At 36.8% G+C, this 26146-nt stretch overlaps 1 protein-coding gene across 8 annotated transcripts in view; it reads right to left on the bottom strand.

Moving 5' to 3' along the window:
• Positions 1-411: 411 nt before the first annotated feature.
• PICK1 (protein interacting with PRKCA 1) overlaps positions 412-26146 on the bottom strand; it is a 110933-nt gene continuing 85198 nt past the window's right edge. For all 8 annotated transcript variants that reach the window (XM_070098459.1, XM_070098462.1, XM_070098460.1 and 5 more), the window contains 4 exons: positions 23186-23319; positions 10856-11049; positions 7703-7955; positions 412-5417 (listed from right to left, as the gene is read on the bottom strand). In XM_070098459.1, coding sequence (XP_069954560.1) covers positions 5244-5417; positions 7703-7955; positions 10856-11049; positions 23186-23319 — 755 coding nt within the window. In that variant the 3' untranslated portion in view covers positions 412-5243. The remainder of the gene's footprint in view (positions 5418-7702; positions 7956-10855; positions 11050-23185; positions 23320-26146) is intronic.

The raw sequence follows: 26146 nt of genomic DNA, 5'->3' as shown, positions 1-26146 counted from the left end.
TACTTACCATTTTAAAAATGATTGCTTGATATATTTTTCTTCTTTCAACTCACCGGCTGTATCCCACCAAGGCAAGGTGGCCCAAAAAGAAAAGCAAAAGTTTCTCTTTTAAACTTAGTAGTGTATACAGGAGAAGGGGTTACTAGCCCTGCTTGATATATTATATATCTGAAAGTGCACTTTGTCTTCCTATTTTGTAATTTATTATCATTATGTTCAGGGGGAAGCACTAAACCCATAGAGGTTATAGAGCCTGAGGGGAATGGGAGGCATTCAGGCTTGATCCAAGGGATGCACAGGTTCAATTCCTCAGATCAAAAGCCTCTTACCAGCTCCAACAAGCCTCCCTTGAGGGGCATTTTACAATTTAGATCATTAGTAAATACTAAATTGGTAAATAATACTAAGCACTACTTGCAAATATATTTTACTGAATTAATCATGAAAAAGCATTAAAGCCATTGCAGTTATACAGTACTAAAATTTAGATAAATAAGGAAATATAAAAAAAAAAAATGCTGGATTCTCCACCTATGAAAGAGTACAGTACAGGTGCTCCTTGACTAACAATGGGGTTATATTCCAACAACCAACTGTAAGTCAAATATATTGTAAGTCAATATAAATGTTATCAGCTAAATAAATAAGTAAATGAATAACTACTGTCCCTGAATAAGTAAATAAACAAATAATTACTGAAACTAATACTGGTATCAAAAAGTAAATAAATGAATACAAATTGTGGACTTGCAGCCTTCATACTAGGTAATTATCTTAGGCTTCATCTCCAAAGTAACTGCTTTTGCACTATTGTAAAGTCAAAATATTGTTGAATCACTGTAAGTTAAGGAGCACCTGTAGTTGCTACTCAAGCAATCACTGGAATTTCCCCACCATGTAAGGGTGACCCAATTTCAGAGCAGCACTCTGAATTGATGTATGCCTATGTCAGTCTACTAAATGTTCAGGCCCTTGCCGGCAATCCTGAGAGCTCTTCCTAACCTTTTACCAAAGCTTCCTTGCATATAACCCATACATATAATATGTACTTAACTGCATATAATACGTACTTAGTTGCATATAATACGTACATACTTAGTTTTTGTATTTACTTACAGTGGAACCTCGGTACTTAAACAGCTCCCTACTTGAACAATTTGGTACTCGAACACATTGTTTGGTAAAAAAAATAGCTCGGTAGTTGACCGTTTTCTCTGCACTCGATGAAACAAACACAATCTACCAGAACATGTGCATCAGACTCCCTGCAGCTGTTGCTCAGTGTAAAACTCCGCTGAACTTCGCTGTAAATTATTTTGTGTTTCTTCGCATTTTTTGGTGTTTTTATATTATTTGTATAAATAAGTCACCATGGAGCCTAAGAAGATTAGTGATAACAACCAACCAAAAAGAAAATTAGTTCGAATCACAACAGAGATTAAAAAAACTCATAGCAAAATATGAAAGCAGCGCCCATGTGTCTGATCTTGCTACCAAGCTTCGTATGGCAAAATCTACAATCTCTACAATACTAAACACTAAAGAGACAATTACAAAGGCTGATTTTACAAAAGGAGTGAAAGAGGTTATGAAACAAAGACCACAAACAATTGAAGAGGTTGAGAAATTGTTGTTGATTTGGATCAATGAAAAACATTTAACTGGTGATAGTATTTCTGAGACCTTCATCTGTGAAAAAGCAAGAACTGCAGGACATTCAGAGGGAGCAGCAACATATGGCAGCCAAGGAAATTTCTTTAGAGGAGGAGGAGGAGGGAAGGGAAGATGTCCCTACAGCTCTTATAAAAGAAATGTGTGCAAAATGAGGGAAGTGCAAAGTTTTCTTGAAAAATATCATTCAGACAAAGCTGTAGCAAATCGTGTTATAAACCTGCTTAATGACAATGCTATGTCTCACTTCAGAAACATTTTAAAATGCAGGCAAAGGCAAATTTCATTAGACAGGTTTCTAGTGAGACAGAGACCCAAGGAGTCTTAGGAAGAAAGCACAGCGAGACAGAAAAAAGAACCCCGGAAGAACAGTTACCTGCTGTTTTTATGGAAGGTGATACACAACATCTGCCTTCCTCCTCACCATCTTCCACATATGCCATCAACTCTCCACTTACAGGTAAAGTGAGAATAAATTTACTTTTATTTCATCTATTCATTGTTTAGTTTTTTCTTTTTAAGATTTATGCATGCTAGGCTTAGTGTTAAAATGCCTTTGTAAGTGTATTTTTGGGGGTCTGAAACGGATTATCTAATTTACATTATTCCTTTTGCGAAAAATTTATTTGGTACTCAGCCTTTTGGAACGAATTCAATTTGAGTGCTGAGGTTCCACTGTACTAATATATAAAATTCTGATTTTTGAAATATTTGTCTAGTGATAAAAATTATATGCATGTATAGCATTAAATGATGAAATGCAAGTTTTCATTATAGGGAAAATAATTTAAAATTTACTCACAGAAGAAAACAAAAAACAATATTTATCACGATTATTATTAAATTCATAACAATGAAACTGTTGTAGACATAACTCTACACATACAGTAGCTTGGTTTACCTCAAGTTCAGTCCAAGAAAAGGAAGAATAAGTTCAGTTCCTTGGATCAAGAGCCCCTCTCGGACCTCAAGGCTACTGTATCCTATTCCAAAAAAAAAAAAATTTAGTGATTATTTTATTAAAACAAAATAAGCATTTGCACTACAATTTACTTTTTAAAGATTTTTACATGAGAACACTAATGAATATAACATGCTTAAGTAAGAATATTATAGTCATGCTATATTACATCTTTTACCAGACAAAGAAATTTAGTCACCTCTTTTATAAAGCTCTTTTATATTGTGCAATTTTTGGTAGATGCAATTGTAAGGTTATGTCCAAAATACACAGCATGCTGATAGGCCTTCATAATACATGCTAATCAATTTTGGATGCACTCTTAAAATTGCATTTACAATAACTCACACTATACCCAGAGAGTGTTCTGGGGGTCAATGCCCCCACGGCCCAGTCCATGACCAAGCCCATAAAGAGAAGAGCTTTATAAGAAGCTTACTGTATGATGTGGCTATTGAAAAATGCAGTGATCTTGCATGATACAATATTAATACCACTTCAACACTTTCTAGCTGATAAAAATATCAGTTACTGAAATACTTCCTGTCATTGAAGAGATGAGCAATGGTCACAGGAATATTGTGTGATTAGGTGTAAATTCTGCCATTATTATTACATTCATATCCCTCAAGGGAGGGGTCCTTGATGCTGGTGAGGGGCTCTTGATCCAAGAAATTTGACTTGTCCTCAGCTTCCTTGGATCAAGTCTCATTGCCTCCCATTCGAACAGGGTTGGTGCTTCCCTTTAAATATGTTAATGGTCAAGTGTTAAACCCATAGGGTTGTTTAACTCCTGTATAATGGGGAGTAACAAGGTTAGATTCCAGGAAGGGTAGCTCTATTTCCTTGGATCAGCAGCCCCTCATAAGTAAGAAGGCACCCCCTTTCTAGAAAAGATTCTACTTTTCTTTTAAACTGAACAGCTGTCTGCCTCTGAGGCAGGGTAACCCAAAGAAAACACCTTCATCGTTATTCATTCAATCTCTAAATTTCCTTCAGAGTGCAGGCACTGCTCTTTCCACATCTAGGACTCTAAGTCTTGCTAACTGGTTTCTACGAATCCCTTCATAAACATTACCTTGCTCAAATGCCAACAACACATCCATTAAAAGCCATCTGTCTCCATTCCCTCCTAACACACTCACTCACACAAACCTGCTGGGTGCTCAACTCCCTAAAACTCAAAGCTTCTTTTTGTGGTGTATGGTGGTTATTGTCGTGGTGTGCTCTATGCTACCGTGCTCAACCTACAACAGGTTGACCATCACTAATCTGGCATGTAAACGTTCATTTTTTTTTTTTCAACAAACCAGCCGTATTCCACTAACCTAAAAAAGAAAAACTAAAGTTTCTCCCTTTAAATTTAGTAATGAATACAGGAGAAGGGGCTACTAGCCTCTTGCTTCCGGCATTTTAGGCGCCTCTTACGATACGCATGACTTATGGAGGAAGAATTCTGTTACACTTCCCCATGGAGATTATTTTTTTTTTGTTCACTTATAAAACTGTGTTGCTCTAGATCTTAATCTACTTAACCCTTAAACGGTCCAAAGAGATTGACGTTCAAATTCGTAGTGCTACAAAAGTAGATCTACTTTTTTTTTACATATTTTCAAATATAACAAAAAAAAAATGTAGATAAAAGTTCTTTTTTACACGTTTTCAAATGTAAAACAGAAAAGAAGATCTACATTTTTTTACATTCAGATGTTGAAAAAACGTATATATACGTTTGGACCATTTAAGGGTTAAAACCTTAATTTTTAAAGGGGTGGACAAGTAAGCCAGCAGAAGGCCTCGGTCAGATGACCAAAAGCTCCAACAGTGGGTCATCTGACTAAGATCTACATCAGGAAATACTTGTCCTGTTTCCTGACAAAACTTACCTTACCTAACCTAACCTATAGACCTTTTGGTAGTTCACCCGTCAACCAAATTAACCTATCAATAGAGATGTTAGCCAAAATTAGTGTCGGATTAACGATTGCAGGATCAGTGATGGCCGACCTCTGGCGTAAGTATTACTCAGAACACCAGTACAGCCAAATAATTTACAAAAAATTTCAAGAAGCAAAAATTAATTTTCCATTGTGATCCATGATTATATTACTGAAAGAGCTTAATATTTATGATGAATTTACTATCATTAATGGGTGTGCAGTGTTCACCTCGCAAAACCTGAATATACGCCACAGCTCTTTTATCTCTTTCCTCCAACCATTCCTGGGACAGAGCTTAACCCTGCCTTCCACCCCAGATTTATACATTCTCTTCATCAACTTCTCCCCTCTCCATCCTCTCTACATGACCAAACCACCTCAAATGCCATTATAATGAACAAATTACCTTCAACTATGTCTTTTATACATATATAAAAAGGCAACTGTTACATAAATTAATAAACAAAATAAAAATGTCTTAATTATTATGTACTCTTAGGTATGAGTTGAGAAGTGCAATCTAAAAAATCACATACTAAGTATTATTTTCTAATATTAAAATAACAAAATTAAAAGTATCCACAATAAATTAATAAAAGGCATAATAAAAAATAACACCAATCAGTCAAATCAAAATAAAATCATTTTCCATTCCAAATCATCTGTTTCGTTTAAAAATCCCCGAGCAGATTGACCTCTTCCAAGTTCCCTTCTTTTGTATCTTTGTGGTTTTTATTAGCACAGTTGAGGGTGAGGTCCTCTACAGGCTGAACCAGCTCAGTTTCTGAGGCTTCTGTACCACCTTCTGTATCGAGCAGTTCTTCATCATCCTCATAGTCACCAGTCTGGAAAACAAAAATATATTTAGGCTGATATTTTCAATATAAATGAAGTCAGGAAAAGTACCATATTAATGTTAGATATATAAATGATGGTAAATATAATAACCAAATGAATATTAATGGTAAGTGATGTAGAAGGATATTAGACAGATATATTTACAGGTGGGCCCAACTTTACAGTGCTTCACTTTGCAGAATTTAATTAAAGCAGTAGTTTTCAATTATACCCATTCATTTTCTCAGACTTCCTACAATAAATATATTCACTACTCACTATAAGCTAAGAATGAAAATATTTTAACCCTTTCAGGGTCCAAGGCCCAAATCTGGAGTCACGCACCAGTGTCCAAGCATTTGTTATTTTTTCTTATGAAATCGTAGAGAATCTTTTTGTGAAGGTAATAAAACAAAAAGTACGAAATTTGGTGGAAAATTGACGAAATTATGCTCCGAATTTTGATGTGTCAGCGATATTTACGAATCGGCGATTTTGCCGACTTTGACTCCCATTTTAGGCCAATTACATTATTCCAATCAACCAAATTCTTAGCTATTTCACTAGTATTACTTCTATTCTATCGATTGAGCACAAGAAATCGCCAAGTCAACTGTTTCAACTACAAAATAAAGTGAGAAATTGTTAATTTGGCCAATTTAACATAAAGTTCAAAATATTCCAATTTCAAAATAGGGTCCAGAATGAACAATGTAGGCATTCCTGGCACTAAACTAACATTTCCTCTGTTGATTAGTTATGTTTTGAGGCTTTACAAATAAATTCCATTTTGATTTTTTATTCACATAATGAATTTTTATTCACACCAAAAAATAGAAGATTTACTGTTATGCAATACTGTAATAATTGTATAAATATCATCACCATATTTGTGAATGTATATTAGACCCACCAGCTGACGTGTATTAGACGTGTGAGGTCATTTGTTTACTCTTGAATATCGGCAAAAATTTAACATTTCCGCTATTTTGAGCTCAGTTTCAAGCCATTTCCAGTGCTAAAACCAATCAAAATCATCTCTATTTCTGTAATATGTCTTCCATTCTATCAAATGAGACCAAGAAATCGCAAATACAACTATAAAAAACATATGAAAAAACACTGCAAAGTTGCTGTTTTAATCGAAAAATCATGATTTCATTTTTTTTCTCTCATTATACACAGTGTGCTGCAGGATCTGTTTTATGTGGTGCACACATACCACATAGATGTATTCTCTCATATCTAGGCCCAAATGTACCACTCACAGTTTATCAGAGTGAGCTGAGCTCATGGCGTAGATCTACGGTTTGGACCCTGAACATAAAGCCGTAGATCTACGGGACGGACCCTGAAAGGGTTAAGGTAAGCAATGTGTGTTCTGTACATGCATTTTTTAGGCCTAACTCAACTGCTCACTTAATATATGGTAGTGTACATGTGTTATCAATCTTTTATATGCATTTGAAAGTGAAAAACAAACAAACAAACCAAAAGGCTGTCTCACTTTACAGCAGTAGCCCAGAACCGATACTGCTGTAACCCTGAGCAAAACACTTCAAAATCCGCAAAGAAACATCCACGACCAGGAAAATGTTGACATGGCCTACAATAAACAATTTTTTTTTTTTTTTTTAACAAGTCGGCCGTCTCCCACCGAGGCAGGGTGACCCAAAAAGAAAGAAAATCCTCAAAAATAAAATACTTTCATCATCATTCAACACTTTCACCTCACTCACACATAATCACTGTTTTTGCAGAGGTGCTCAGAACACAACAGTTTAGTAGCATATACGTATAAAGATACACAACATATCCCTCCAAACTATATTCTACAATTAAAATATTAACACAGAGAAGATAACATATAAAATGAGAAAAAAGTTTGCAAACGGTATTAAATTCACATTCTTTTTAAGTGCAGTGAAAAATATTAATACAGGCAGGTCCTGCTTATTATACAGCAGGTTAGGTTCTAGGCTGCTGCTGTAGAATGAAACAGTCTTTTTTGTCACTTTCAAATGCATATAAAAGCCTGATAACATGCTTACACTATCATATATTAAATGAGCACTAGATCTAGGCCAAACAAAATGCATATACACTGCACACATTACTTACCTTAAAATATTTTCATCCTTAGCTGATAGTGAGTGGTGAATATATTTATTGTTGGAAGTCCGAACAGATGAAGAATGAGTATAAATGAAAACTGCTGCATTAGTGAAATGCTGTAAAGTGGAGCCTTCCTGTATTAGAGCATAAAAAAGACTAAATATGTCTGAGCACTAACACTAAAGTCGTCATTTCTGTGATCTGCGTGAAGTGTTGTTCCCACCATATCCAACTCGATGGGGAACCAGTGTTTATCATGCATTAGTTCTTGACACTGGCTATGGTAGGTTGCGAGTCCTCCGATCAGTCGGGTTAACTGCTCTGTTAGATGCTGGACGTGTTTAGAATCGAGTAGTTCCAGTTTCACCAAAACATCCGATCTCAGTTTGGCAAACTTTGTTCGAGCCTCTTGACGACAACGCAAGATCAATCTGTAAGTAAACTCAACAGTATTAATGGTTATCAGGATTTATCTTGAAAACAACGCAAGATCAATCCATAAGTAAACTCAACAGTATTAATGATTACCAGGATTCATCTTGATGACAACACAAGATCATTAACCCTTTAAGGGTTTCGGCCATACTAGTACGGCTTACGCACCAGGGTTTTTGACGTACTAGTACGCCTAAATTTTAGCGCCCTCAAATGTAATGAGAGAAAGCTGGTAGGCCTACATATGAAAGAATGGGTCTATGTGGTCAGTGTGCACGGTATAAAAAATCCTGCAGCACACAGTGCGTAATGAGAAAAAAAAAACTTTGACCATGTTTTTGGATTAAAACAGCGATTTTGCGCTGTATTTTCGTATGGTATTTATTGTTGTATTCTAGTTTTCCTGGTCTCATTTTATAGAATGGGAGACATATTACAGAAATTGAGATGATTTTGACTGGTTTTACAATGAAAAGTACCTTGAAATTGAGCTCAAAGTAGCAGAAATGTTAGATTTTTACCAAAGTTCAAAAGCAAACAAATCATGCTATGCGTCCAATACACGTCAACTGGTGAGTCTAATATTCTTTCAAAAGTTCGCTGATATTATTTATACCATTTCTACACTAATGCAGTAGTCTGCATAACAGTAAATCTTCTATTTTTTTGTGAGAATAAAAATTCAAACTGGAAAGCAAGAGAATGTAAGAGGGGCGTGCGGACATGACTAATGAACAGAGGAAATGTTATTTTAGTGCCAGGAATGTCTTTCTTGTTTATTCTGGACCTTATTCGGAAATTGGCATCTTTTGAAATTTGTGTGAAATTGGCAAAATTGCTAAATTCTGACCACTGTATTGGATAGTTGAAATCGGTAAATAGGTAGTTTCTTGTACTCATTCAATAGAAAAAATGGAGTTCTAGCGAAATAGTTATGATTTTTGTCAACTAGTACACTGTAATTGGCCGAAAATAGGGCTCAAAGTGGGCAAAATCGCCAATGCGTAAACATCGTCGAGACCGCTAACTTCGTGAGAGCATAATTCCGTAAGTTTTCCATCAAATTTCATACTTTTGGTGTCATTATGATCGGGAAAAGATTCTCTATCTTTTCATAAGACAAAAAAATTTTTTTTTTTTTTTTTGAAATTTGGGTGACCCTAAGAACAAGTCTCTGAGAGGGCCTGTCGACCCTGAAAGGGTTAAGTACACTTAACAGGATTAATGGCTATGAGGACTTATTTTTGAAAACTGAAAAATTAAATAAAACTCTTCTCAATTTACAGTGAAAATTGCTGTAAAATGAAACATAGCCCTTTTTCACTTTTAAATGCATATAAAAGCCTGATAACATATTTAAACTATCATATATTAAGTTAGCAACAGAGCTTAGCCTAAAAAATGCATACGTATACAGTACACACATTAGTTCTTTTTTTTTTTTTAACAGGTCAGCTGTCTCCCACCATGGCAGGGTGATGCAAAAAAGAAACACTTTCACCATCATTCACATATAATCACTGTTTTTGCAGAAGTTCCCAAATATGACTGTTTAAGATGTCAGGCATTGTACTTCCCACCTCCAGGACTCAAGTCTGGCTATCCAGTTTCCCTGAATCCCTTCACAAAATATTGCCCTAATTCACCCCAACAACTCATCAGGTCCCAAAAACCATTCGTCTCCATTCACTCCTATCTAACAGGCTCACACATGCCTGCTGCATGTCCAGGCCCCTTCCACACAAAACCTCTTTTACCCTTTCCCTCTATCCTTTCCTTACCTTAAAATATTTTCTTCCTTAGCTTATAGTGAGTGGTGGATATATTCATGGTAGGAAGTCTGAATAAATGAAGACTGGACATAACTGACAACCACTGTATTAGCAAAACACTTTAGAGTGAAGCGATGTAAAGTGGGGCTCTCCTGCAATGATACACACACATACAAGAGAAAGATGACATAACAAAACTCCAACAAAAAAGCACAATACAGTGGACCCCCACTTTACGATCAGCTCCCAATGCGACCAATTATGTAAGTGTATTTATGTAAGTGCATTTGTACGTGTATGTTTGGGGGTCTGAAATGGACTAATCTAATTCACAATATTCCTTATGGGAACAAATTCATTCAGTACTGGCACCTGAACATACTTCTGGAATGAAATAATATCGTAAACCGGGGGTCCACTGTACATTTTTGTATATTACTAAATGTAAAACGAAGGAAAACTTTTGTTTCCTCTTGGGAGATGGCTTGCATGCTAAAAAAAAAATTTTGTATACATGTAATTCAAAATAATAAATAAGCTTACCACAAACACATTAATAAAAATGTCTGATGACTCCACGGGAAAGTGGAAAAGAATTCTTCCTCTGTAAGCCACGTGTGTCATAAGAGGCGACTAAAATGCCAGGAGCAAAGGGCTAGTAACCTCCTTTTCCTGTATAAATTGCTAAATGTAAAAAGAGAAACTTTGTTTTTCTTAGGTCACCCTGCCTTAGAGGGATATGACTGGTGTTTTGAAAGAAGAAGAAAAATTTGACGAGTAAACTATCATGTAAAAATAACACAATACAGTAAGCCCTCGACTTGTGAACACATTGACAATCTTCCATATTGTGTATAATATCATTATTATACACAATACAGAAAGTCCCCAACGTATTCGTCAGTTGAAGATTTATGAATATTGTACACAATGGTTTGCTCAAAATGCCTAGGCATGCTAGTGGCTTTCTTTGTAATTACTGTAATATCTTATGTAAACCACACATTGTAAGCTTTGCAAGGAAATAAAAATTTTCATTTTCATTTTTCACTTTCAATACAAATTTTCAACGTGTTCATAAGTTGAGGACTTATTGTAAAAGTTTCTAATTAATAATCACTTGCCTGTACTCATAATTGCCAGTTTCAACCCTATAAAAAGGTTCTTGCAACTGAGCAAACTGCATCTCCTCGTCATCCATCTCCTTGACCTTGAGGCAGTAACTCAGATATTCAAACTTGGCGTCAGCATAGCGTCTGATGGTCAGCCTTGTGTCGGGGATGGCTTTGTGCAGGTATGTTCCCAAATCACTCAGTATCTTCAAGAAAAAAAACCATTATATAACGAATGTTAACCCTTTCAGGGTTTCCGACGTACTAGTACGGCTTACGCACCAGGGTTATTGATGTACTAGTACGCATAAATTCTAGCTCCTTCAAATCTAGCGAGAGAAAGCTGGTAGGCCTACATATGAAAGAATGGGTCTGTGTGGTCAGTGTGTACAGTATAAAAAAAAATCCTGCAGCACACAGTGCGTAATGAGAAAAAAATAAACTTTGACTGTGTTTTTGGTCTAAAACAGCGACTTTGCATTGGATTTTCGTATGGTATTTATGGTTGTATTCTAGTTTTCCTGGTCTCATTTTATACAATGAAAGACATATTACAGAAATTGAGATGATTTCGATTGGCTTCACAATGAAAAGTACCTTGAAATTTAGCTGAAAGTAGCAGAAATATTTAATTTTTGATAATGTTCAAAAGTAAACAAATCATGTCATGTATCCAATACACGTCACCTGGTGAGTCTAATATTCTTTCACAAGTTCGCTGATGTTATTTATACCATCTCTACACTAATGCAGTAGTCTGTATAACAGTAAATCTTCATTACTCTCACTAAAACCTGGCTAAAGCCTGATACTGCAGATGTCTATGCCATTCCTGGTTACACAGCCATACACAACTGTAGGCCAGATCAACAAGGGGGAGGCACAGCTATATACTACTCAGACCAACTAGAATGTATCACTAATACTTGCACAAGGGATGAACATGGGGAATATAGAATAGCTAAATTCAAATCCAAACACCTACAAAAACCTCTCACAGTGATAAACATCTACAGAGTACCACAGTCAAACATTAGCCGTTTTAGTGAAAACCTAGGAAGTATGATAACTGATGCACGCATGAACAAAGATCACTTACTACTCTCAGGTGACTTCAATATAAATCTCCTGCAAGACCAGCACCCACACGTTACTGAATTCACAAACACAATGAGTAACTGCATGTTGCTACCAGCAGTAACAAAACCTACAAGAGTTACAGAGACTAGTGTTTCCCTACTAGACCACATCTGGACCAACACCATATCTCCCTTAAGATCAGGCATAATCACAGATAATACCACAGACCATTACCCTACCTTCCTCATAACAAACCTTGGCAAATTACCCCAAGACACTACTAAAGTCACTTTCAGACTTCACAATGAGGCAGCTATCAATAACTTCACAGCAGCAGTGACAAACATTGACTGGCACACTGAGCTAGAAATCTATACAGATATTGACGAATGTATTAATAATTTTCTATAAAAGACCCAATACCTCTATAACAAGCACTGCCCTATAAAAACTAAACAGATGACTGCAAAGAGACTGAACAGTCCCTGGCTAACACCCAGTATCCTCAAATCCATAAATACAAAGCACCAATACGAAAAACAGTACAGAATGGGCCATATAACCAGAGACCAAACAAAACGTTACTCGTCAATCCTAACCAGCCTAATAAGAAGGGTTAAAAAATTGTATTATGAGAACAGATTATCCAACTTATGAGGTGACATAAAAAAGACCTGGAAAACCCGATCAGAAATACTAGGAACAAAAAAGTTAACACGAAATAGCGAAATTGAATTAACAAAACCAGATGAACCCCAATTTCCACCTACTGAAACAGCAAACAGACTCAATGATTTCTTCTCCACTATAGGAAAAAACCTTGCCAATAAAATCCCAAGCTCAGATACCCCACCCAATGACTACCTCACTGGCAACTACCCGAACACACTGTTCCTAGCTCTGACTAACCCAACTGAAGTCTCCCTAATTATCAACAAACTAAAAAACATAACAGGAGATTTAAATACCTTACCACCCATTATATACAAAAAAGTGTCACAGGTGCTATCACCAATCATTGCAACACTCTTTAACAAATCCATTGAATCCTCTACCTTTCCTACAGTTCTCAAAATAGCAAGGGTCACCCCGATCCATAAAGGAGGAGACCACACAGACTTGAATAACTATAGGCCAATATCCAACTTACACCCTCTCTCTAAAATCTTTGAAAAATTAATCCATAAGCGTACCTCATCTCCCACAACATACTCAACCCCTGTCAATTTGGGTTCAGGCCTAATAAAAATACTAATGATGCTATTATCCACATGCTAGAACATATTTATACAGCAATAGAGAAAAAAGAAGTCCCACTGGGGATCTTCATTGACTTACGTAAAGCTTTCGATACAGTTGACCACGACTTGCTCCACATGAAATTGTCGCACTATGGTATAAAAGGGCACTCCCTCAACTACCTAAAGTCATACCTCAGCAACAGAAGCCAATATGTGAACACAAATGGGGCAAACTCTTCCGCACAGCCAATTACAGTTGGTGTCCCACAGGGAAGTGTCCTAGGCCCTTTTCTCTTTCTCATATACATAAATGACCTACCAAATGCATCACAACTACTCAAACCCACACTATTTGCAGATGACACTACATACGTCTACTCTCACCCAAGCCCAGTCATGCTAGCCAATACTGTAAATACCGAATTACAGAAAATATCAACCTGGATGAGGACCAACAAACTTACTCTAAGCATTGACAAAACCTACTACATTCAGTTAGGTAACAGAGCTACAGATGTGTCTCTAAACATAATGATAAATGGATCACCTATCACAAAACTCACAGAGGGAAAATTCTTAGGAATCCACCTTGATAATAGACTCAAATTTCAAACACATATACAACAAATTTCCAAAAAAATTTCCAAGACCGTAGGCATATTATCATAGATACGGTACTATGTTCCACAGTCAGCCCTCCTGGCCCTATATCATTCACTTATTTACTCCTATCTCATCTATGGAATTTGTGCATGGGGCTCAACAACAATTAACCATCTCAGACCACTAATCACCCAACAAAAGGCTGCAGTCAGAATGATAACAAATTCCCACTACAGACAACACACTCCACCAATATTCAAAACTCTAAACCTACTCACAATTCAAAACATCCATACTTATTACTGCACCTACTACATTCATAGAACACTTAACTCTGACATAAACCCTCCCCTCAAACATCTCCTTACCAACCTTAACAGAACACCTGACCATAACACAAGGCACAGATCACTCTTTGATGTTCCTCGTGTCCAACTCACGCTATGCAAAAACTCAATGCACATAAAAGGCCCTAAAATCTGGAATTCATTACCTCTGAATATAAAAGAAACACTGTCTGTTTATAAATTCAAGTCTCTTCTCAAAAATCACTTACTCACCCACAACTAAATAAATACTGAATAATTGTATCGCATAAATTGTATCTCATATATGTATCTCATTATTGTATCGCATAAATGTCAACCTGCGACCCAATCAAACTTTGTTACTATTTAACTTCATTACCTAACAGAATACTCCATTCTACTGATTACACAGCAACACAGTAAATGACCATATGACCTGTCTTTGTAATACTCATTTGTACTAAATTGTTATCTGTTTTACAATAATTTTTGTACCACTGAATATATCATTGCTTAGTTAATCTTAAGTTAAATTTAAGCCTGCCCATGAATAAATAAATAAATACTGATTGTACAGAAATGCAAGCAACCATACGACCTGTTTTTGTAATACTCATTTGTGCTTAATTGTTATCTGGTTACAATAATGTTTTACCACTGAATACTTCATTGCTTAGTTAATCTTAAGTTAATTTTAAGCCTGCCCATAATGTTATGCATTCAAGTGGCTTTGGCATGCTGCATTTAACTGTATTCTTTTGTACTTCTCTGTATCATGTTCAAATTAATAATAAATAAATAAATAAATAAATAAAAATTTTTGTGAGAATAAAAATTTAAAGTGGAAAGCAAAAGAAATGTAAGAGGGGCCTGGGGACGTGACTAATGAACAGATGAAATGTTATTTTATTGCCAGGAATGTCTGTCTTGTTTATTCTGGACCCTACTTGGAAATTGGCATCTTTTGAAATTTGTGTGAAATTGGCAAAATTGCTAATTTCTGACCACTTCATTGGATAGTTGAAATCGGTAAATGGGTGTTTTCTTGTACTCATTTGATAGAAAAAATGGAGTTCTAGCGAAATAATTATGATTTGTGTTGACTAGTACACTGGAATCGGCCGAAAATAGGGCTCAAAGTGGGCGAAATCGCTGATGCATAAACAAAGCCGAGACCGCTAACTTCGTAAGAGCATAATTCCGTAAGTTTTCTATCAAATTTCATACTTTTGGTGTCATTATGATCGGGAAAAGATCCTCTATATTTTCATAAGAAAAATATTTTTTTTTTCCTTAAAATTTTTGACCCTTAGAACAAGTTTAGGAGAGGGCCTCTCGACCCTGAAAGGGGTAAAACTATGGCAATATTAACTTCCAGCAAGCATGTGTGAGCATGTTAGACAGAAGTGAGTGCAGGCAAATGGTTTTTGGGACCTGGTGAGCTGTTGGAGTGTGAGCAGGTAACATTTTGTGAAGGGATTCAGGGAAATCGGATAGTCGGACTTGAGTCCTGGAGGTGGAAAGTACAATGCCTACACTCTGAAGGAGACGTTTGGGATATTTGCTGTTAATAGGGACATGCAAACTGTTGTATATATGTGTCTCTTGCAAGACAGTGATAGCATGAATGATGGCTAAATTATTTCTTCTTCTTCAGGTCACCCTGCCTCAGTGAGACAGAGCCAGTGTGTTGAAAAACTGATTAGTTTCATTAATGATTGTTGTCTGGATATAAAAACAATTAAATGCAAATTTTAACAAATCACTCACTGAAAAGGAAATAAATCTTAACAGCTGAGTGAATTCAGGGAGAATAGAGTAGCATGTGAAAATCTGAGTACTATACCCACAAAAAGGGATGTGCAGATCTGGCTGTCTTCAAGAAGGCATTGGACAGGCTCCTAAAGTCAGTACCTGACCAGCTGGGCTGTGCGACCAACAGTAACAGCCTGGTTGATCAGGTCCTGATCCACCATGAGGCCTGGTCACAGACTGGGCTGCAGGGGCATTGACCCCTGCAGGTATACTCCAGGTAATGGGAAGCAAATTATCCAAAAACAATGAAGGTATGCATCAAATGAGTTTTCCCTCAAAACTCGTATGTATTTTTTTAACACACTGGCTGTCTCCCACTGAGGCATAGTGACCCGAAAAAAAAGCAAAAGTTTTTTCTTTTAGGTTAGCAATTTATACAGGAGAAGGAGTAACTAGCCCCTCCCAGGAAGGTACTACCCTCCTGGCAAGTGAGTGTGAAACAGAAGCCTGTGATTGTTTTGCATGATGGTAGGATTGCTGGTGTCTTTTTTCTGTCTCATAAACACGCAAGATTTCAGGTACGTCTTGCTACTTCTACTTACACTTAGGTCGCACTACACATGTACAAGCATATATGTATATATATACACACCCCCCTCTGGGTTTTCTTCTATTTTCTACTAGTTCTTGTTCTTGTTTATTTCCTCTTATCTCCATGGGGAAGTGGCACAGAATTCTTCCTCCATAAGCCATGTGTGTTGTAAGAGGCAACTAAAATGCCAAGAGCAAGAGGCTAGTAACTCCTTGTCCTGTATAAATTACTAAATTTAAAGAGAGAAACTTTCGTTGTTCTTTTTGCCACCCCCGCCTTGGTGGGATACAGCTCGTTTGTTGAAAGAAGAAGTTTATACAGTAGTGCAGTGTTTACTGTAATAAATAAAATAGAGGAAATCAGTTCTAATATACATTATTTAGGTTTGCATACTGGTTGGAGAGCTGATCATAAGTCTGAATGGTCAATAAATGAGTAAGTCGTTAAGTGAGGAGAGGCTGCAATAATAAGTGTCTACACTGTGAAAGAGGGATGAGGATGTTGCAAATGATGGTGAATGTTTCCTGTGTTTTAGCTCACTCTATCTCAGTGGCAGAAATGCCCTACTGGAAGACACATCATTTAAAACTACTGGGCAGTTCATTTAAAAAAAACTGAATGTTAAAGAACATTTAGCAGTTTGAATATAAGCACCATAACATTCACCTAAAATAGTACAGTAGAACACCTGTATCCACGGATTCAGTTTCCATAGTTTCAGTTATCCGTGGCTCGAAAAAACCTTAATTTTGCTTAATAATGGCTCCAAAGCACAAAAGTAGTGATGATGGTAGTTCTTCAAAGTCTAAGAGAAGCTGTGAAGTGCTTTCTTTCACTGAAAAAGTACTAATTCTCGACTTATTGTGCACAATTCATCAATTAAACTTTATCATAGGTATATATGTAAATGAAAAATGATAAATATGGGGTTTGCTACTATCTGCAGTTTTGGGTATCCACAGTAGGTCTTGGAATATCCCTATGGATATGGAGGGGGATGACTACTGATATTGCATTACTGTACTTCCTTCAGTTCATATATACTTAAAAGAAAGGTATGTTGCTATATATTATAGAGTTATTATCTAATGGTTATAATCATAACCATAATTTTTAACCCTATGACTGTTGCAAGCCCCTTTCTGAAACTGTCATTCTATGTTGCAAAATTTTTGGAAAAAAAAAGAAATTCATTTTTTCTTATGAAGTGATAGAGAATCTTTTTCCGATGGTAATGACACCAAAAGTACGAAATTTGGCCAAAAACTCAGGGAATTATGCTCCCGTGAAGTTAGTGGTCTCGGCGACATATACGCATAGGCGATTTTGCCGACTTTGAGCCCTGTTTTTGGCCAATTCCACTGTTCCAGTTAGCGAAACTCATAGCTATTTCTTTAGAACTACATTTTTTTCTATCAGATGAGTACAAGAAACTGCCCATTTACTGATTTGAACTACCCAATAAAGTGATCAGAAATTGGCAATTTGGCCAATTTCATGCAAATTAAAAAAAATGCCAATTTCAAAATAGGGTCCAGAATAAAAAATGTAAACATTCTTGGCACTAAAATAACATATCCTCTGTTCATTAGTCACATCTCTAGGCCCCTCTTATATTACTATTGCTTTCTATTTTGATTTTTTTATTCATACAAAAAATACAATATTTACTGTTATGCAGACTAATGCATTATTGTAAAAATGGTATAAATAATATCAGTGCACTAATGAAAGAATATCAGACTCCCCAGTTGATGTGTATTGGACGTGTGGTTTGATTTGCTTACTCCTGAACATTGGTAAAAATCGAACATTTCCGCTACTCTGAGCTCAATTTCAATTACTTAGACTATACAACAAACATTGTCCTATAAAAACGAAACAGATCACAAACAAACGGCTTGGTTGCCCATGGCTAACCAGCACCATTCTGAAATCCATTGACAAGAAACACCAATATGAAAAGCAATATAGACAGGGCTTAATACACAAAGATATTCTTAAACACTATTCATCAGTTCTCACCAAAGTAATAAAGAAAGCCAAACAACTATACTACTCCAGTAGATTCACAGACACTAGAGGAGATATAAAAAAGACATGGAAAACACTCTCTCAGATTCTAGGAACCCACAAACTGAAAAAAAACAAGAATATTGTCCTAACTAAACCTAATGAAACACCACTACATCCCACTGACACAGCTAACAAGATAAACGACTTCTTCTCAACCATAGGATCTAATCTCGCTAATAAAATCCCACATACTAATGCCCATGCCGGGGACTACTTAGATGGGAATTTCCCAAATTCCTTCTATCTTGCACCAACTGAGCCCTCGGAAGTCACCGAGATTATAAAGTCACTTAAAAACAACTCAGGGAATCTGTCTAATGTCCCACCATTACTGTACAAGCGAGCGGCCCATATCCTTTTGCATGCTATTTCATTACTTTTTAACAAGTCACTAGAAACTAGCACCTTCCCGAAACTACTCAAGATGGCAAGGGTTACACCAATACATAAAGGTGGTGACCCTACAGACTTAAGCAACTGTAGGCCAATATCAAACTTACCACTGCTATCCAAAATCTTTGAGAAACTCGTGCACAGGAGACTATATTCATTTATAACAGCACAAAACATACTCAACCCCTGCCAATTTGGATTTAGGAAAAATAAAAGCACTAATGATGCAATCATAAAAATGCTAGATCTGCTTTACACAGCATTGGAAAACAAGGAATACCCACTAGGAATTTTTATTGACCTAAGAAAAGCTTTTGACACAGTAGACCACGACATCCTACTCCACAAACTTGACCATTACGGTATAAGAGGCCATGCGCTTGCTTATTTCAAATCTTACCTTACTAATAGGTATCAGTATGTTACCATTAAAGACACAGCATCAACAACACGGCCACTTGATACTGGAGTTCCGCAGGGAAGTATCCTTGGTCCCCTGCTCTTCGTCATATACATCAATGATCTTCCAAACGTATCCCAACACCTGAAACCCATTCTCTTTGCTGACGACACGACTTATGTCATCTCTCACCCTAATCTTGCCACCCTCAACACCATTGTTAACGAGGAGCTGATCAAAATATCGACTTGGATGACAGCCAATAAACTTACGCTTAACACTGACAAAACCTACTATATTATGTTTGGTAGCAGAGCAGGAGATGCACAAATTAACATTAAGATCGACAACACTCTAATTACCAGACATAATGAGGGCAAATTCCTAGGCCTATACCTTGACAACAACCTGAATTTCAGCACCCATATCCAACACATAACCAAAAAAGTATCCAAAACAGTTGGGATCCTCTCCAAGATACGATACTACGTGCCGCAAAATGCCCTTCTCACACTATACCACTCACTTATTTATCCATACCTCACCTATGCTATTTGTGCTTGGGGATCAACTGCAGCAACACACCTAAAGCCAATAATAACCCAACAAAAAGTTGCAGTAAGAATAATCACTAAATCCCATCCCTGGCAACACACCCCCCACTCTTCATAGATCTAAATTTACTCCCTGTTCAGTACATCCACACTTACTACTGTGCAATCTACATCTACAGGACCTTAAACTCCAATATCAGCCTTGACCTAAAACGCTTTCTTGATAGTTGTGACAGAACCCACAGGCATAACACCAGACACAAACATCTCTACGACATTCCCCGTGTCCGACTAAACCTTTACAAAAATTCAATGTATGTCAAAGGCCCTAAAATCTGGAACACCCTACCTGAGAACTCTAGAACTGCAGACACATTCATCACCTTCAAAACTACCATTAGAAAACATCTTATCTCCCTGATACACCCCATCAACTAACTACACGAATACCACCTGGTGGTTCACACTTACACTCACTCACCCATTTGACCATAAACAGAAATATTAATCTCAATCTTAAAATAATGAATCCTATGATACTCCAATACTGAAACTATGTACTGTGCCAAAACAAAAGCATTCACATTGCTAAACTCACAAACTAGTATTTAGTCACTTAGCCATAATACCAACTTACCTCATAATTTGTAATATTTTAAAATAAAGAATTAAACTAAGTGTGCCCGAAATGCCTAGCCATGCTAGGCGTTCTAGTGGTACACTCTGTAATCATTATATAACTACATGTAAACCACACAACAACCAAATTCTGTAAATTCAACATTGTAATCTTTATAGAGAATAAACTTTGAATTTGAATTTGAAGGTTGTTATTTCGGTTTTAGGCCGAACTTCTGGAACAGATTACAGCCGAGAACCGAGGGTCCACTGTACAGTAGGGCCCCACTTTTATGGCAGGTTAGGTTCCAGGCTACTGCCGTAAAGCAGACATGGCCGGAAAGCAGAACACCATTTTTTCCACTTATAAATGCATATAAATGCCAGATAACACGTTTACACTAGCATATATTAAGTGACCAATAGAACTAGGCATTAAAAACAATGAAAAGTAAAATACACACACAGTACACTCATTATTTACCTCAAAATATTCATAGTCTTAATGTAGGGCAAAAGGTGAGTAGTATTTACTCTAAGAAGTTAGGTGTGGTAGCCCTCCTGGCCACCCCCACCCACACATAATATACTACGACGATCCTTAAAGCTCCATAGAGTGATAAAATGCATATACAGTACACTCATAACTTTCCTTAAAATATTTGTAATCTTAATGTAGGGTGAAAGGTGAAAAGTATTTATTTGTAGAAAGTAGTGTGGTAGGTAGGGTAGTGTAGGGAAGCCAGCCTGGCTACCCCACCCACTATGTAGTATAGGGAAGCCAGCCTGGCCACCCTGCCCACTATGTAGTATAGGGAATCCAGCCTGGCCACCCCACCCACTATGTAGTATAGGGAATCCAGCCTGGCCACCCCACCCACTATGTAGTATAGGGAATCCAGCCTGGCCACCCCACCCACTATGTAGTATAGGGAATCCAGCCTGGCCACCCCACCCACTATGTAAACAAACAGATGATGCATCTGGTTATGGTTCATAAACATTCATACAAACACCTTACATTGGGCCACCCCACCAAGGTGGGGTGGCCCAAAAGGAAAAACGAAAGTTTCTCCTTTTAAATTTAGTAATATATACAGGAGATGGGGGATACTAACCCTTTGCTCCTGGCATTTTAGTCGCCTCTTACGACACGCATTGCTTACGGAGGAAGAATTCTGTTCCACTTCCCCATGGAGATAAGAGGAAATACACAAGAACAAGAACTAGAAAGAAAATAGAGGAAAACCCAGAGGGGTATGTATATACGTAGTATATGCTTGTACATGTATGTGTAGTGCGACCTAAGTGTAAGTAGAAGTAGCAAGATGTACCTGAAATCTTGCATGTTTAAGAGACAGAAAAAAGGACACCAGCAATCCTACCATCATGTAAAACAATTACAGGCTTTCGTTTTACACTCACTTAGCAGGACGGTAGTACCTCCCTGGGTGGTTACTGTCTACCAACCTACTACCTAGTACAGTGGACCCTCGAATTTAATCGTGCCTTTTCTGTATGCAAAACTATTTTTATCTATAAAATATATTTTTTGTTAATATTTTTGGGTGTCTGGAATGGTTTAATTGGATTTACAATATTTCCTATGGGAAATATTAACAAAAAATACTTTTTATAGATAATAAAAATAGTTTTGCATACAGAAAAGGCAGGACTAAATTCAAGGGTCCACTGTATTATTATTATTATTATTACAAATTATTATTACAAGTTATTATTATTATAATCATAATAAAAAAGAAGTGAAGGGATATGAAAGGAATATTTATCTACAGTTATCCCCCAGTGTTTGGCTAGACAAAACGTAATTCTTCCAACACTCCTACAAAGCCACTTTGTAAACAAATTCCTGTTTATGTCAATTTTTACTTTGTGGGTGTATGTATAATGTTTATATGCTGTGTAACATGTTTCTTATATAATTTTAAAGAAAATGGATTAATGAAAATGTCTATATTAACATAAAATAAGACATTTAATGTGCCCAAGAGAGATTATGATTATGTAGTATTACTATGGCATCATGAGTCAAGAGATTCTTAGTGATTTTAATGTGTACCTGCACACCAGCACAGTGTGTAAGCATATTTAGGTACAGGTACACATATGTATAATTATCAGAGTACATATAAAATACGCAATAACTTTAAAACACTTGAAATTTTGGAAAGTTTCCATACATAACAGATGTGCTCACAGAGAATGTAAACAAACCGGGTGGGGCGCGCCGTATTTGAAAGACCGCTTGCTGTACAGCAAATTCTGCTCATAATTTGAAATCGTCATATTAGCAGAACACCGTAAGGCGAAATGCCATAAAGCGGGGCCCTACTGTAAATGCTTGTACATGCATGTGTAGTGTGACCTAAGTGTAAGTAGAAGCAGCAAGACATACCTGAAATCTTGCATGCAATCCTACCATCATGTAAAACAATTACAGGCAGAATGGTAGTACCTCTCTGAGCAGTTGCTGTCTACCAACCTACTACCTACAACACACATTATTTACCTTAAAATATTTTTGTCCTTAGCTGATATTGAGTGAATATATTTATTGTAGGAAGTCTGAATAAATGAAGAATGGGTAAAATTGAAAACCGCTGCATTAGTGAAGCGCTGTAAAGTGAAGCGTAGTTAAGTAGGGCCTGCCTGAAAACATGTTCTTCAAGTCAACGAAAATATGTCCTTCAAGTCAACTTACTGGTTTAAGCCTCTTCAGCATATTAATGCCATACTTCTCCATCTGGCGGTGAGCCTCCCCAAACTGGTTGAAGGCTTCATTGGCACTTTGTTGAATTTCACGAACACCAATCTCACAAAAGATATCTCCAAACCCTGCAAGCAAGACATATAAATTTAATAAGAGATCAAGGAAATGATAACAATACCTCTCCTCACTTAACAATGGAGTTCTGTTCCTAAGACCATGTCGGTAAACAAATTCATCGCTAAGTGAGGAGCATACTATAAAGGTAGTGGGTTTGTGTCAACCATCTTCGATATTGTTTTAATGTCACCTTTATAACGGTTATAATGTCACATTTATAACAGTTCTGGTATACAGTGGAACCTCGGCTTACGAATTTAATCCGTTCCATGACCTTGTTCATATCCTTTAACCTTTAAACTGTCCAAGCAGATCTACGTTCACATGCGTAGTGCTCCAAAAGTAGCTCTACATTTTTTTTACATACAGTGGACCCCCGGTTAACGATATTTTTTCATTCCAGAAGTATGTTCAGGTGCCAGTACTGACCGAATTTGTTCCCATAAGGAATATTGTGAAGTAGATTAGTCCATTTCAGACCCCCAAACATACACATACAAACGCACTTACATAAATATACTTACATAATTGGTCGCATTGGGAGGTGATTGTTAAGCGGGGGTCCACTGTATTTTCAAATATAACAAAAAAAAAAAAAAACGTAGATCAATGTTTTTTTTACACGTTTTCAAATTAAAAAAAAAAAAAAGATCTACTTTTTTTACATACTTTCAAATGTTGAAAAAACGTAAATCTACGTTTGGACAGTTTAAGGGTTAAATTAACTGAAATGCAATTAATCCGTTCCAGCCTTCAGGAGGCATGACAAAATAATGCTAATATCAACTCTATGGCTTAGTTATCTATCACAATTTATCTAAAATGACATAATAAACAATGTTAATAATATAGAAACATGATATATACTCTAGAATGAATAAAATAGGCCATAATATGGCAAGTGATGGCAGTGCCGGCAGCGGCAGAAAGCATCTGCCATTTGCTCTCCCACTCTAGTATCTTCCCAGTCCATAGCCCCACACCTAGCTTGTGTTCATCTATGATCAGTGGTGAGGTTGTCACATATGTAACCACAGGTGTGGTCAAGGCAGATGTATATATAGGTGAAGACATGATCACTGTGGCCACAGTGGTGGTGGTGGTGGCAGCCACAGTGGTGTTGGTGGTAGTGACAGCCACAGTGGTGCTGGTGGTAGCCACAGTGGTGGTGGTGGTGGTGGTAGCAGCCACAGTGGTGGTGGTAGTGGTGGTGGTGGTGGCGGCCACAGTGGTGGTGGTGGTGGCGGCCAGCTGCCTCGCTCTATGCTGCTGCCTTCTTCATTTCTCTAGCTTTTTTCATAGTTTCAAATTGCTTCCTGAGCTTCTTGCTAATTGTACGCAAATACTGTCTCTCTGAGCAAGGCATTGTGTAAGAAATTTATACAATATAAGACAAAATTACACATCCCAAGGTGTGCTGCAGTCACTCAGAGCGGCACACCTCCTCTTCCTTTTGACACTTGGTCGGCACTGAGATAGCTGTGGTCATAGCAGCTGTACCTACAGCCACCCAGAGGGTTACCAATTTCTATTTCGAAGCATTTGGCACAAAAATAAAAAAAAAAAAATACGAAAAATGTCTAAAAATGACAACATATTATTATTACTATTATATTGTATTATTATTATTATGTACATATAATAATTATAATTATTATTATTATTATTATTAGTAGTAGTAGTATGTACGTATATATTATAATTACAATTATTATTATTATTATTATTAATTTAGGGAACTGAAGCACAGACCCAATTCCCTAGATCAAGAGCCCATCACCACATACATACTAATAATAATAATAATTATTATAACAATAATAATAATGATAATAATAATGTAATAATAAATATAATAATATCAGTAAGGAGAAACTTCAAAAAGCTGCCAGTAGTTGGCGCCACCATCAGCAAAACATTGGTAACCACTACTAGTACACTTTTCACCTGTCTAGACTTAAGTAGTCTATTAGTATTAGGTTAAGTCTCCCCGAAATGCCTCGGCATGACAGTGGCTTTCTTTGCTCCAATCATATTATGATATGTAAACAAACAATGTAACCTTAGCAAAGAATTAAATATTTTATTTATTTATTTATTTAAGCAACCTCCCTTGGGGGGGAAGTTCGCATCCTGAAATTTCGTTTGTATCCAGAAGCAAAAAAATTGACCAAACGACAGTTCGTATCCTGAAAAATTCGCATGGTGGAGCATTCGTAAGCTGAGGTTCCACTGTATTTTTAAATGTTTATACAGCAGTGTACTGTATATTGCAATAAACAGAATAGAGGAAATCAGCTTTAATATACATTATTTAGGTTTGCATACTGGTCAGAGAGCCCGCTGTAAGTCCGAGTCGTCGGTAAACGAGTACGTCGCTAAGTAAGGAGAGGCTGTAATTTCTAAGATCCCTACAGACACAGGACCCTGCCACCTCATGCCAGTGTACCTAGCACAGTAACTTCAAGAAACTTGCCTCTTTTCATTATCTATCAAAAAAAATTTATGAGCATTGTAGGTTCATTAAATTTTTTTTTTTAGCAGGTCGGCCGTCTCCCACCGAGGCAGGGTGACCTAAAAAAGAAACACTTTCACCATCATTCACACAATATCACTGTCTTTGCAGAATCGCCCAGGTATGACGCTTTAGATGTCACTCCATACAGCCAATATCCTAAACCCCTCCTTTAAAGTGCAGGCATTGTACTTCCCACTTCCAAGACTCAAGTCCAGCTAACCAGTTTCTCTGAATCTTTCACAAAATATTACCCTGCTCGCACTCCAACTGCTCATCAGATCCCAAAAACCATTCGTCTCTATCCATTATTAAAATAT

Source organism: Cherax quadricarinatus, chromosome 62 (assembly GCF_038502225.1).
Source record: "Cherax quadricarinatus isolate ZL_2023a chromosome 62, ASM3850222v1, whole genome shotgun sequence".
In the NCBI taxonomy this organism is placed as follows: Eukaryota; Metazoa; Arthropoda; class Malacostraca; order Decapoda; family Parastacidae; genus Cherax; species Cherax quadricarinatus.
Note: the sequence above shows the minus strand (reverse complement) of the source record. Positions and strands in the feature narration are given on the sequence as shown.